Source organism: Pseudorasbora parva, chromosome 2 (genome assembly GCF_024679245.1).
Source record: "Pseudorasbora parva isolate DD20220531a chromosome 2, ASM2467924v1, whole genome shotgun sequence".
Lineage (NCBI taxonomy): Eukaryota > Metazoa > Chordata > Actinopteri > Cypriniformes > Gobionidae > Pseudorasbora > Pseudorasbora parva.
In genome coordinates, this window is record NC_090173.1 from 45,044,280 (window position 1) to 45,058,274 (window position 13,995).

At 39.2% G+C, this 13,995-nt stretch overlaps 1 protein-coding gene across 3 annotated transcripts in view; it reads left to right on the top strand.

The window, feature by feature from the left end:
* LOC137045108 (heme-binding protein 2-like) overlaps positions 1-13,995 on the top strand; it is a 36,372-nt gene extending 22,377 nt beyond the window's left edge. Inside the window, exons 1-8 of one of the 3 annotated variants that reach the window (XM_067421609.1) lie at positions 5,341-5,711; positions 10,097-10,156; positions 10,259-10,340; positions 12,141-12,261; positions 13,115-13,248; positions 13,333-13,496; positions 13,590-13,693; positions 13,791-13,995. In XM_067421609.1, the coding sequence (XP_067277710.1) occupies positions 5,656-5,711; positions 10,097-10,156; positions 10,259-10,340; positions 12,141-12,261; positions 13,115-13,248; positions 13,333-13,496; positions 13,590-13,668 (696 nt within the window). In that variant the 5' untranslated portion in view covers positions 5,341-5,655 and the 3' untranslated portion in view covers positions 13,669-13,693; positions 13,791-13,995. Of the gene's footprint in view, positions 1-5,340; positions 5,712-9,928; positions 10,000-10,096; positions 10,157-10,258; positions 10,341-12,140; positions 12,262-13,114; positions 13,249-13,332; positions 13,497-13,589; positions 13,694-13,790 lie in introns of those variants that run through there. The other 2 variants (XM_067421615.1, XM_067421600.1) reach the window with 2 other exon arrangements.

The following is a 13,995-nucleotide window of genomic DNA, read 5'->3' on the forward strand; positions in this document are numbered from 1 at the left end:
ATTTTTAAAACGAACACCTGAAATGAAATCATCGTGATGATAACTGCCTTCAGTGACATAAACTAACTTTGGGGAAACATTTTTGAAGTGTAATTTTATTATTTAGTTTGCCTCGCGTCCATTAGAAAACACAGAGGGGCGGCTATACTGGGACCGGTCACCGGGGGGCGATCGAGGCGCGAAAGCTTCAGTAAATGAGAGGGAGACTGCAGGCTTGTGTGAGACTCGCGCGGTGACTCACTCATTATATTGAACACACACGTTCAGTTTTTAATTGTAGTGTCTTCTCTAACTCAGTCACAGTAATGAAGTTGGTGGTGTTGGGAATGGCCTCACAGGGCAGCGAAGCATTCTGGGAATTGTAGTCTTTCATCCCCATGGGACAAAAATACATTTTCTGTCTTTTCTCAGTCTAGAAGACACCAAATTCAAAAATAATTTCACATTTCTACTGCATTGATGACCCAGTTTAAATACAGATTCATCTTCCCAGCGCTGAAGTACCCCTTTAATTTAGCCTACGTTTGAAGTTAAAGGGGGGGTGAAACACTCAGTTTCAGTCAGTGTCATGTCAATCTTGAGTACCTATAGAGTAGCATTGCATCCTGCATATCTCCGAAAAGTCTTTATTTTTTTTATAATTATATAAGAAAGATGCGCTGTTCCGAGTCTTTCCGAAAAAAGCCGAGCGGGTGGGGGCGTGTCGTGTGAGCGGAGCTAAATAATGACGTGTACGCTGCTGCTGCTATTGTGTTGAGTCGAGTGCGTCGTAAAGCTGTGTCATCCCTAACAGCGGGAAAAAAACTTTATTCAAAATAAAAATATGGCTTTTAATCAGATACAGCCATACATTTATGATCCGGAATCAGACCCAGAGGCTGCAGTTGAACAGGAGCAGCAGCAAAAACGACTAGAGCAGGACGTCTCTATGTGGTACAAGTTATACACTAACTATATAATATGCTTAGCGGCTTGTGTTATTTACATATTTATACTTGAATTATATCGTCGTATTTTTGTCTTTGAAGGTGTACATGTGGGAAGTGCAGTTGTGCACGTGTTTACGCGTGGTTTAGACAATTGTAACGTTATTAAGCGGACTGGTTTTGCACGGCAGGCTAAGTTAACGTTAGTGTTTACATAGAAAGACACGGAATAGTAGCGCATTTGAATGAAGAAGCGTGCTTATTTAGTTCAACATATTTCCCCACTCTTTGTGTATTGTTGTTTGGAGTGCTTTTACAATACACAAACATAAAGTTACACATATAGTGGCCAGCTAAACAAATGTACACGCACTACACATCGCATGCTCCATTGATCAATTAACTATATGTGATCATGTTTGGGCTACTTGATGAGCATTGGCAATAACACAGACATTTGAAGCAGTCTTACTCACAGCCTGCGGTTCTAACGTTGGGACCTTTATCGTTGGGACTGCTCCATCATTCAGCATTAGGCGATCGGAAAATCCTGTGTCGAGCTGGGCCTTGTTTATGAAACAGTCGGCACCGAAATGCAGCGAACAGATATAAACATTCGCGCAACTCAGTTGCTGATCCGGAAAAGCAAATTACATCCACTGTTGCCTTAACGCGGGGTTTTTGGGGAATCTGTGCAGGACTGTCTTGGTCTGGCAACCAAAAACGCACTTTTTTGGTGACATTGTAATTGTGCAAATCACCTATGCAGCAGCCTACGAGCCAGCGCTTTGATGGGGGTAGCCTGTTACTTTCGCTCTCTCCCTCTCTCTCTCTCACGCTCTTCCGGTAGAATTGTCCGTAAGGCCCATACAAGGAAATTCCGCCCCCATTAACGTCAAAGGGGACGCATGATCGCAAAAAACTTGCCGAAACTTATGACAAACCGGAAGTAGTATTTTTGACAAAGAAATACTCCCATCAAACGTCCACCTTAACTTTTGAAACTTTGTCTATGTTTAGTATGGGATTCCAAGTCTTTAACAGTGTAAAAAGATCAGTATGCATGAAACAGCATTTCACCCCCCCTTTAACGAAAATGAACAATAGACGTAGTTTCTTTGTTTAATTTACAAATAACTTGCATAAAAAATAATAATAAACTAATAATATAGCCTAGCCATTTAAATTGTTCTGTGTCGGCCACGCATTCAGCCTTAGGAGGATCGATCTTTCGGTGACCGTCGTCAGTGAACGTTTATTCATTCATTTTTTTACCGTCTGATTCATTCATATAAAAAACTTTATTTAAGCATCTAAGTCAGCAGTTTTCTTTTATTTACATTTTTTCTTATAATTCTGAGTGACAGATGTCACATTTGATTGAGCCTATTTTTCTGTGATATTTGTTTTAGCTACGGTGTTGACAGTAAGCTATATAGGCTGTAAGAAAAATAGGCCTACATGATTGCACGGACAATTCCCATCCAGTGTCTCTCTTTCTGTAAGGGAAATTTAAAAGATAGATTCTGGAAACAAAATCTAAATTTAGCTGGATCAGTCGGGTCGGGAATAAAATAATTTATAGCGGGTGAGCACGGAGTGAATTTTACGCGCGAGCGGGATGGTGTGGTGCAGAATAGCGGGAGCGGAATGTACCAGCAGGCAGAGGTGTAAAATAGGTGACTGGGGACAAAAATGCATGGTCCAGTGGTTTTATTTACCAAGGTGAAAGGAGAAAAAATATTATATATATAATATACAGTACCAATATTGGAAAAAAAAACAGGACAAATAATCAAGAAATATAATACAAAAGAAATAAACTTGCAATATACGAATGTAAGTTGGCTATGCCAATGTACAGGCCCAAAAAAACGCGTTTCAATCTCTACACACTATTTTTCCCTAAAATGGCTGCCTCTTTTATAGGCTTTGGCTCCTCCTATTTCTGGAGCATACCATTTTAGGGGAAAACCTATAGGTTATAATCAGAATCAGAATCAGAATCAGAAAGAGCTTTATTGCCAAGTGTGCTTTCACACACAAGGAATTTTTTTTGGTGCTGAAGCTTCCAGTGCACATAAACAATACAATACAACACGGTAATAAAAAAATTCTAAGAATAAAAATATGAAGAAAAATATGAACAGTATAAGGTCACGGTTACGTTTAGTCAGAAGACGTAGATTATGAGCATTTACAGTATTTGGGTGGAGAGAATAAATATAAATAATAAATAATATATGTAATATAAGTAATCACCTGAGTTTAGGAGATATTGCACTAAAAAGTGGGAATAATTGCACTTACAGGCATTTGCCTTGGGGGGGCGGGGGGGGGGGGGGTTAACTGTTCAAGAGGGAAATGGCCTGTGGGAAGAAACTGTTCCTATGCCTAGATGTTCTAGTGGCCAGTGATCGGAGTCGCCGTCCTGACGGTAACAGTTCAAACAGGAGGTGTCCGGGGTGAGTGGAGTCTGTGATGATTTTACCCGCTCTCTTCCTCACTCTGGAAGAGTACAGGTCCTGGAGGGTTGGCAGTTTGGCACCAATAATCCTCTCTGCAGTCCGGATGGTACGTTGCAGTCTCCTGATGTCTGATTTGGTAGCTGAACCAAACCAGACAGTGATGGAGGTGCATATAACAGACTCAATGACAGCTGAGTAGAACTGAATCAGCAGGTCCTGTGGCAGGTTGAACTTCCTCAGCTGACGAAGGAAGTACAGTCTCTGCTGAGCCTTTTTCACATTGGAGTCAATGTGATTGTCCCACTAAACAGATGACAAGACAAGACATCTTATAAACAGATGACAAGACATAAACAAACAAAAAAAAACTTCACAACATTTCAACTCTATAACATATATTATTTACATCTACTAACATGTACAGAGCTCAAAACAATAAAGACAAAACATAAGAAAACACTTACATCCCAGGTTCTCTCCCTCCCCCATGAGGTCAGAACTAGATGAAGTAACCTTTGATGAGCAAATGCTATCTTAAAAATGGCTACTTTCCATGTGTACTGGTTTGGCAAGTGAAAGGTGCACCTGAAGGTATGTGTTGCAGTTTGAAATGTATTGAAGTTAAAGCTACACTGTGTAACTTTTTTAGTTTATTCTTAGCTAAAATCACTTAGTTCTTTCAAAAATAAATGTGCTCATTAGTGATGGCCAAATGAGGCTTCCTGAACCACTGAGGCTTTCCAGCCCATTGGTTCACCAAAAGGTTCATTTACCTGAAGCCTCATGAAACAGTGTGCTCCCTAGTGACACCTGCTGTGCAAAGCAATGCATCGCACACAAATCTATTCATCCTGAGCAACCAAATTATCATAGTGTGGGCACACCCTTTTTCTATTGCCTTTGTATTAATAAAGTATTTTACTCTGCTTGTATTAACCTATGCACACACAACTCACACAAACACACAACTTTGTGTTCAACTATTCAGTAGTTCTTTGGGTTAGTGATGACAGTGAATGCCCAGAATGATTGTAAATAAATTATTGTGAGTGCAGTGCTTATGGGACTGGAATTGTGGAACAGCAAACTGCAGGGATGGGAAAAGCTTTCCCTAATACAGTCTAGTCTTATAATAATATTATTAATAATAATAATAATAATAATAGCAAATATATATATATATATATATATATATATATATATATATATATATATATATATATATATATATATATATATATATATATATGGGTGATTCTTCAATTGGGGGAACTTTTATGTCCCCGGGTTATACATTCATGTTAAAAATATATATAATATATATTATAATTATAATTACGTAGTATACACACTACTAGATATACAACTAGATATAGGCTAATTTACTCTATTAATCTACTGAACTATGTATAATTTACTCTAATAATCTACTAAACTAAGTAAAATGTAATATAATATATAATACAAGCTATGATATATAATGATATCGCTACTACATACAACACACCTCAACACCAATGCAAATGCCTACTGCAAACCCCACAAGAGGCGCGAGGTTTCAAACCACTTTTATCCGAAAGCGATCCTCCGAATGAAGCAATGACGTATTCAACAGAAAACGAGGCCTCGTTTGTCATCGTCACGTGATTTTCACGGAAACGATACAAGCCTCGAATCGGGGCTTCATCTGGAACGCCCCTTTTTGCTCGACACAAGCTCCGGAGCCTCGCTTCAGATGTCCCATCACTAGTGCTCATTAATGTATATTTACTTCTTTCAAGTAATAATGCATTCTCGTAATTTTATAATATACCATTGAAAATACATACGTGTTGAGGATTCGGATGGCGGTCGCCATGTTGCCCCTCCATCTTGAAAGTACATTTGCCAAAGAGGGACATACCCGTCAATTCAAGCTTCGCTTTTCGCGTTTTTACACTCGATGGCACTGTGTCGAATGTGAAGAGGAGGATTGCTTGAGGCTGGTATATGATGATGGAGGATCACTCTAAAGCCCCTTTCACACTGCACGTCGGACCCGCAATATTCCCGGAACATTGCCGGGTCGCCTTCTGTGTGAAAGCAACCACCTCCCGGCATTGATTACTGAATTCGACCCGGGTCGGGGACCTAGTAACATTGCGGAATATGTATCAGAGTCGCCAAGGAAGCGGAAAAGAGAATTAAGACGGCAACGCGACAGGCAAATCAACAAGACAAAAGTAAATATTGGAGTGGCCTTTCCAAGATGGAAAGAGCTCATGAGGAGCAACGATTTTAAAAAGAACGCCGACGTTTCCTGCTTTCTTCTCGACAGGTAATATTAATTCAGCCTATTTGTGTATATTGGAAGTTTTATTGTTGCTTGGCTAATTGTATCATGGTGTGCTGTGCATAACACTAGAACGACGTCTAGGATAGTTTTCCTCGCGTCAATGATGAAAAAGTATTGTTTTCCTTATAACATAAATCTGTGTTCTATGGCGGATAACGAGATTAATATTTTAATTGCATTATAATTTGTTTGCCTTACGCTAGTGGTGTTGTACAATATACAGAATAACGATAGCTCTGATAAAAGTTACTTTACTAAGAGCTTGCATTCGTCTGGGAACCTGCAGCTCATGTTAGCAATGAACTGGTTAAAAATAACGAAAACGTAAAACTATTATTCATTTTACATAAATTAATTTGATCATAGATCATTTGGTAAATTAAATAACTGCAAATTATAATAGTTTTCAAAAATTACCTCATCACTTGAGCTGAAGCAACATTCACCGAAGAGGTCGAACTGGAAGCCATGACTAAATCGGCCACCGTAGGAGTTGAAACGAAATCGAAATTGAGAGGAGCAGAAACTATTATTCATTGGATGGTCATATACCTTTTCACCACTAGATGGGGGAAAATATCACACAGTGTAGCTTTAAACTGAAATTAAATAAACTCTTATGTTGTAAAGTATGTTGTTCTTTTTTGTGTGTGTAATGATATTATAATAGCATGCATCACTGAACATTAAACATTTCAACAAATTTCAGCATTAAACAAACAAAACAAGGAAAGTGATAACTTGGGACAAATATTACAACACCGACATCAGCTTACAAACACACAACATAAGATTGTATATTTAGCCAGCATTTAGATTGTGTGTATGTGTAATGGTGGAAACAGTTCAGTGTATGCACATACCCATGTTCAGTCCCTTCATTATAAAAGTCTGAGGTCACAGTCAGTCTATGACAGGAATGGTGCGGTGCGGATTAGCGGGAGCGGAATGGTGCGGTGCGGAATAGCGGGAGCGGAATGGTGCGGTGCGGATTAGCGGGAGCGGAATGGTGCGGTGCGGATTAGCGGGAGCGGAATGGTGCGGTGCGGATTAGCGGGAGCGGGACGAAAAATACAGCCCCGCACAGATTATATTTTGAAGGCTATATAAAGAAAGTGTATGTAAAAAAAAAAAAAAAAAAAGAGCGGAAAGGGCGATATTGGACTGATTCCTCTTCTTGAGAGAATAGTTGAGAAATAAATAGCATTTAAAAATTGGGAAATTAAAGTTCATCTTGCTTGTTCAGGGCAGGGAACTGTGCGAATGCACTAACGTTTTATTTACTTCAAGCGCTTGGGCTGTTGTGTTCAATAGTATCCAGGCTACACTTGAGTTACAGACCGCTATAACATCTTTAACTGGGAAACCTGATCGAGTGCCGAGGGAATGCGGACGGACCACCAGTGTGCTATGAATTCTGGGATAGGGAAGGCTGTGAAGTTGTGGGAAGGTTCCATCCATAGACAGTAAAAGAAATGGACCGAGCGATCCCATTGACGTCAACGGCAAAAAAATGAAGTCAACCTAGGGGCACTCACTTCCTGATGGCTGAGCGAACTGCGCAGGCTCAGACTGAGCTTGACGACGTAGATGTGACGTGAGCCTCCTGTCTGACAGCTGTAGGTCTTCTAGTAGATGTGGAAAGTGAAAGCTGAATCATGTTGTTTAAATATTTTCTCCCGTTGCTTTTGGCTCACTATGGGCTTCTCCCCATTCTTCCCCCTTGACTTTATCAGACTTTATGTCTCCACGTCCCCCCGACTGTCTCATAAACAGTAAAAGATTGCCTGCGAGCGTCTCCTCAGGTCTATACGGTAATTTCTCAACTGTGCGACAGAGTCGCGTTGGTTATGACGCAATCGTTAGCCTATTTTTACAAAAACAGCTTCTACGGGGCGATAGTGTAAGATACAAGGTAACGGAGCCTTTTATGCATTGTCGTGTTTCTTTAGAAATAAACAATGGACAAATGGAGTCTTTAAACGCCTCAGATGTAAAGTTATTCACTGTCAAAGTGACTCAAAAATGAATGGGAGTCAATGGGATGCTAACAGCAGGTGATGGCTTGGTTAGCAATGGCAGCCCCTAGGGGTGGAACGCTTTCCGAGCGCTAGATTACCCCCTTGGTTCCATCTACAGTACCCTTCCTTTGCCTGAGAACCGAAGGGTGCATTTTGAAGTCGCTCATGAATTGCGCAGCCTTCGCCGCATCGCTGTGACGCAATCGCACTTCAAATGTGGCCTTCAGAGGTGCAGTGCTGCGTTCCAGTTCGTTTTTATCATGCCCTTCACTCGCAAACTTCCCTCAGTCTCGTTCACTCAGATGTGCGTCATTGCTTACGTTGCATGAGTGCCCACTACTGGCGGAAACTTTGCAATGCACTGAACTGGAACACCCTAACGCCCTTGATCACTTGGAATCCACTATGGAGTTGATTTATTATAAAAAAAAATTCCTTTACGAAATTGTTTAATGCAGCATTCTATATGTATATGGATGTGTTTGGGTTGTTTTAAATGTTTAAAAAATAGAGTTGTTTGTGGTGGGGTAAATGAAAAGCGATATGTGGTGACGTCACGCGTTGCATTGTGGTATATGAAGCTGCCTGAAATGTCCACATGAAGTAGACTCGCTCACTCGGTCAAAATCGAGGGAGCAAGGGTCTGTCCATATAAATTTCCCTTGTCCACTTCACGAAGTGGAACGCACTTCAAAATGGCGGCAGGGATTCCCCCAAGGGGAAGTGCTTAGGGAAGTTTGCAAGTGCGTGTCTTAAAGTGGAGTGGAACGCAGCACAGGTTTAACTTTGGGACAGCCTTCGTAGTGCCCGTATGACGTAATCGCACTTCAAATGCGGCCTTCTAAGTGCACGCACTTCACAGCTAAGATCAGCTCGTCTGGGCTCTCATTTTCTCAAAGGCAGAGAAAGACAGCCTGAACTCGTTTTACACACTGATCAAAATTTCTAGTGACTTGGGGACAACATTTAGGCTAGGGGAACTCATATTAATGTTGAAAAACCTCATAAAATAAATATTTAATGCCATGGGACCTTTAAGAAAAAAAGCAGTCCGCTCTTTGATAAATAAAACAGGTTTTCTGTTATGTCTGCCTTATGAAACATGCTGTTATACAAAAGGGTTTCACAGAGAACTCAATTTCGGGGAAGTGCAGGGAAAAACTATGACTAAAGACAAAAAAAAATGGTTAAACCCACTATTAATGTGTCAAAATAAAGATTAACTGGATTAAATTACGATTTTATGAGAAGAGGGTTGTCTTTGGTATTAGCCTACATAAAATCTTTGAACAATGTGCCTACTGCATAATTACATTGACAAACAATCTTAACAGGTGTGGAATGAACTCATTTGGTGTATGATGCTGACCAAAACAATTCATGAAACAAGACACCCAGCTACACCCAACATTTGTAAAGCCATTACAAAACCCTAAACAAAAGATATCAGGTAGCATCAAGACTAAATAGACAAAGAATAGTTTCCTTTTAGCTAAACCTTTTGCATGGAGCCTATTTTCCTTAACTCAAAGAACCATTGAATGGGGGGAAAACACACTCCAAAGTTTTGTGTATAGTTACTTGGCCAAATTACAACATCAAAACCATGATAAATTTGACACCCTTGAAGAGACATTAAAACAAAAACATTTGCATTTATAGAACTGTGAGCTAACAAGCGTTTATCAAAGGGCATACATTTGCAGTTTGTCACCTGAAAAATATTCCTTTTCTACTCCATGTTAAGAAATATTGACCAAAAAAAAATTTGAACACCAGACATAAAGATACAGTTAAGCTTTACAGCAAAATTCCAGATTTACTGTAACAACCTTCTAAAGAGAACCCTATCTATCCACCCTTAAAAAAATATTACATTAAATTTTACACCCTTAAAAAAATACAAATAACAAATAATCCATTACATAAAAATCGGAGAAATTATATAAAAGTACATGAATCAATTTATAGTTCTGTATTTAAAACATTTCTAAATACTGCATGTATTGCAATAACATGGCATCGTGTAATGATTTCAAAAGATTTTTCAACCACAACAAGGTTAGAAGAAAAAAAAGATTAAATCTGTCCCTAGTGGATGAAACCAACTATTACTTAACATGCTTATATGACTCTGAGGCAGGGGTGTGTCGTGGGAGGGAACATCTTTCATAACATTACATGTATAAATAAGAGCCTTCAAGCGAACATGCACACACTTCTCTTCACAGTTACAACATTTACAACATGTAAGTACGGAAGCTTTTACTCTCGTACACTGCTGTACAAGAATGTCTTTAACAAGTTACAACAAGAGTAGCCTAAAAATAACTTTGTGTTTTTAAGGATTTGCCTGACAGGGGTGACCGTACTGCTCTTTGCATTGGCTGTAGATGGAAGAGTTGGGTGAGATTCATGTTTAATTAGCCTACTACAATAGCCTACTGTATGTGTACTTCTGTCTTTTGTAGTATGTAATGTTTAATGTGTTTTGTTTGCATCTTTCAGTGAATCCACTAGTGACAGTTTCTGCTCTGAGACGAAAGAGTGCTTGCTGTATGACTTGGTTTGTACGGGAGCTGACTATGAGGTGAGACATAAGATAGAAAACTAGAGCATAAATAGATTGAGTAGTAGGGATGTACCGAATATTCGGTCACTGAAAATTTTCGGTTTTCGTCCGAAAGACTTTTATCACCGAAACAATACAGTCAAAATGTTTTGATGACGCAAACAGAAACCGCGACCTAAACGTACTTTTCACATGTCTGCGGTGTTGGACGTATGTGGTTCATCTCACATCTGATGACGCATCTATAATATGGGTTGTAACTTGAAAAGAATGCTTTGTTTATTTTTTTGTCGATGGAAACGAACAAAAGCAACAATAAAAGAAAAATGTGGGCAAAATGGTCTCTCTTTGTAACCTTTAAACAATGCATGCGAGTGCTGCCGTATGTCCGTTGTCGCCGCCATCGCCAGGGTGTAGAGCCAGAAGACCCGAATGAGAACTCACACGCTGTGAGAAGATCTGTCTCTGTGCATCATCCGAAAGCACGCGCAGGTCTCACAGCGCACAAATATTGAGTTCACTTTCAAGTCTTGCGCTTAAACGGACAAACTTACACAAGAAGTATATCAACATGTCCATATTGATGAGTATCCAAGCAGTCAGTCTGAATATGCCCTAAGAGAACTTTATACAGTCAAGAAAGACCATGCATATCCCAGCAGTAGGTCTTAAAGGGGATGTCGAAACAAAAGAACATCACTCACTGCTCTTGATTGAATAGCTTTTGTAAGTTTAAAAAGAATTCATCTTTAATTTAAACAGTGTAATATGCAGTTATTTTACGTTTGATTACTTTATTCAATTTCTGTACCTTTCTGCAGGCCAATAGGCCTGTACATTATTAATGTACACATGACTCAAGTGAGGTCAAGTTAAACATTTTAGTTTGAATTTAATTTTATACTGTGCATTGTTGCAATGTGCAAAACAAATATTTGCATAATTTGTAATTGATTTATTATTTGAAACTTTAATATACATTTTTGCAATTGCAATGCCTTGATTTTTACTAAAGTTACACAGTCATAAGCACTATTCGCACGGGATTAGTATTATCTAGGGACCTCTGTGATTTAGAAATGACTCCCCCACATCTGAGTTTTGCGTGGCGCATTAGCACTGGATAAGCAAAGCCTGTGATTTTACTTTATCACATCGTTTTGATTATTTTATAGTAGGCTATAGTAGACGCCATGAACTGAGCACAGACCAGCGGCAGGAGTCAGATTTCATTTACCCCGAGTGAGAAGCTGACACACGGTGGATGATTCAGTTTCAATGCTAAATAAAAAGCGCTCATTTAAACGGGAATTCATAACGGTGCACATTATAAATGCAGCCTCCATTCTTTGTGAAAGATAAAGATAGTATGCTCACAGGGGAAAAAAACCTTGCAAAAATTATATACGATCCGCCTAATCCTGTCGATTCGCACAAGACTAATATTATCACAGGACCTCGGTGTTCGGCGAAATATGGTATTTGCAGGGGAATTCTTATTTTACAAATTACAGACATAGCCGATTCGCACAGGATTAAGATCACAGACATTCTCTGTAATTATTACAAATCACCAGAGGTCCCTGATAATACATATCCTGTGCGAATAGTGCTATAGCCATTAATGTAATGGTACTAATAATTGGCATAATTTCTTTCAGTGTTTCGGTTTTCAGCCATGGTTTCCTCTTTTTCGGTTTTTGGTTTCCGCCAAGAATATCGATTTCGGTGCATCCCTAGTATAGCAAGAAATGAAATGACAAGCTCAAACACATCAGCAGGTCATGGTAATGAGATGAAGTAACCTTCTCTATACAGGTACGTCACTATGATGCCGCTAAGTGGGTAACCGCAGAAGCTGAATCCCCTTTAATGGACATTGCGATTATACAAGCTTTCAGGAAACTTTTTAAATACATCACTGGGGAAAATGTTGCTGGTGAGTTTGCGCAGGTCAGATTTTGCCTAGATTATGTGGGACCAAATGTTTTAACTATATTGTGGGGACCAAAAAAGAAAAAGGATTACCAAAAGATAAAAAGCGGTCTCCCATCATTTACTTTCGTAAATGCGTAAGGGTGATTAAATTATTGAATTTTCATTTTGGGGTGGAGTATGGCTTTAATTAATATGCATTCAGTAGGCTGCGAGACCACAGTGCAGCTAGACACAGCACTGCCATCTATCGATAAGATTGTTTAATCAAACTTAATGTAATTACACTGATAATGAGTTTAAAGAACGCCACTCAAAAATTAATGATCTTGACTGTCCGATGAAAAAAAGGATCTTGATCATCAGAATTTTTACATTTAGATTTGCCGTATCAATTTTTTCACTTTTTTTGTTTTGTTTTTGGCTGTCTTTATTTCATCTGGCTTCAGACCTTTTCTGCTTGTTCGTCCATACAGGTACTAATGCCAAATGATAGGGTGTGGTTGGTCATTCTAGCTGCACCATTAAGCTCAAATTAAATTCACTCCTCCCCACTGTTTGACTTGTGAGGAGGAGCTAGATATAAGCTCCACCCATTGGCTCTGCAAAGAGCAACCTCTCACTTTTGCTGCCTTCATTGCTTTCCTACTTCCCACTTCAGAAGTTGTGATTACAGTCTCGTCGCATATATTCGTTTGTTTGCATTATGGTAATGAAAATTGGAGGAGGTAGATGTACATAACTGACATCAAAAAATTTATATTCATTTTGGCTTGTGATTTTAATCACCAGGGGGAGTTCTTTAAGTTTTGTGAGATTCACCCGTAATCAAATAATTTCTAATTCTAATTTTCTAGGAGCTAAGATTGACATGACTGCACCAGTCATCATTAAAGTCAGTGAGAATGCAAGTATGTGGCAGTCACCTGCTCTCAGCTTCCTCCTGCCCTCCAGCTACCAGGACAACCCACCCAAACCTACTGATTCATCTGTGAGTCTCTGTGATATGATGAATATTGAATTGAAATGATTGTCTTACTCTTTATTAATGAACCTGAGGTCAATGTATTTGCAGATATACTTCACAGAAACTCCAGATATGAACGTGTACGTCAGAAGCTACGGGGGCTGGATGATGTCATTCGTGTCCAGATCACAGGCTGGGAGTCTTAAGACATCGCTGAACAAAGTACAGGCTAAATACGAGGACAAGTATTTCTATAATGTCGGCTATGACAGGTGCGCTTAGCTTCCAATTGATACTTCCGTTCTGCCAGCTATTATTTCTGTATTTCTTATGTATATTCTTGTGCCTGTGTGTGTGTGTTTCAGCCCAATGAAGATTAGGAACAGACGCAATGAGGCGTGGTATATTGCAACGGGTGAGCCTGTGTGTCCTAAGAGTCAATAATTTCTCTGAGGTCCTCTCTAACAAGGTAAATAAATAACTCATCTGAATAAAAGTCTGACCATTAATTATCATTTAGAGGACTATATGCCTAACTGGACATGTATTTGTAATTTCTGTTTCAGAGCAGCAAGTGTGCTACAGTCCTAACAAGATAAACTGCCTTTGTTTTTATTTAGGTGTTTAGTACCTTAGAATTTTATACCATAAACACATATTATAAATGGGTTGGGTTAGGTTCAATAGAGAACATAAAAAAATGCAGTTTGTTTAAGAAAAATGTCAAATTTCAAACAATGGCATACTTATAAGCATTTTATATGTTTTTAA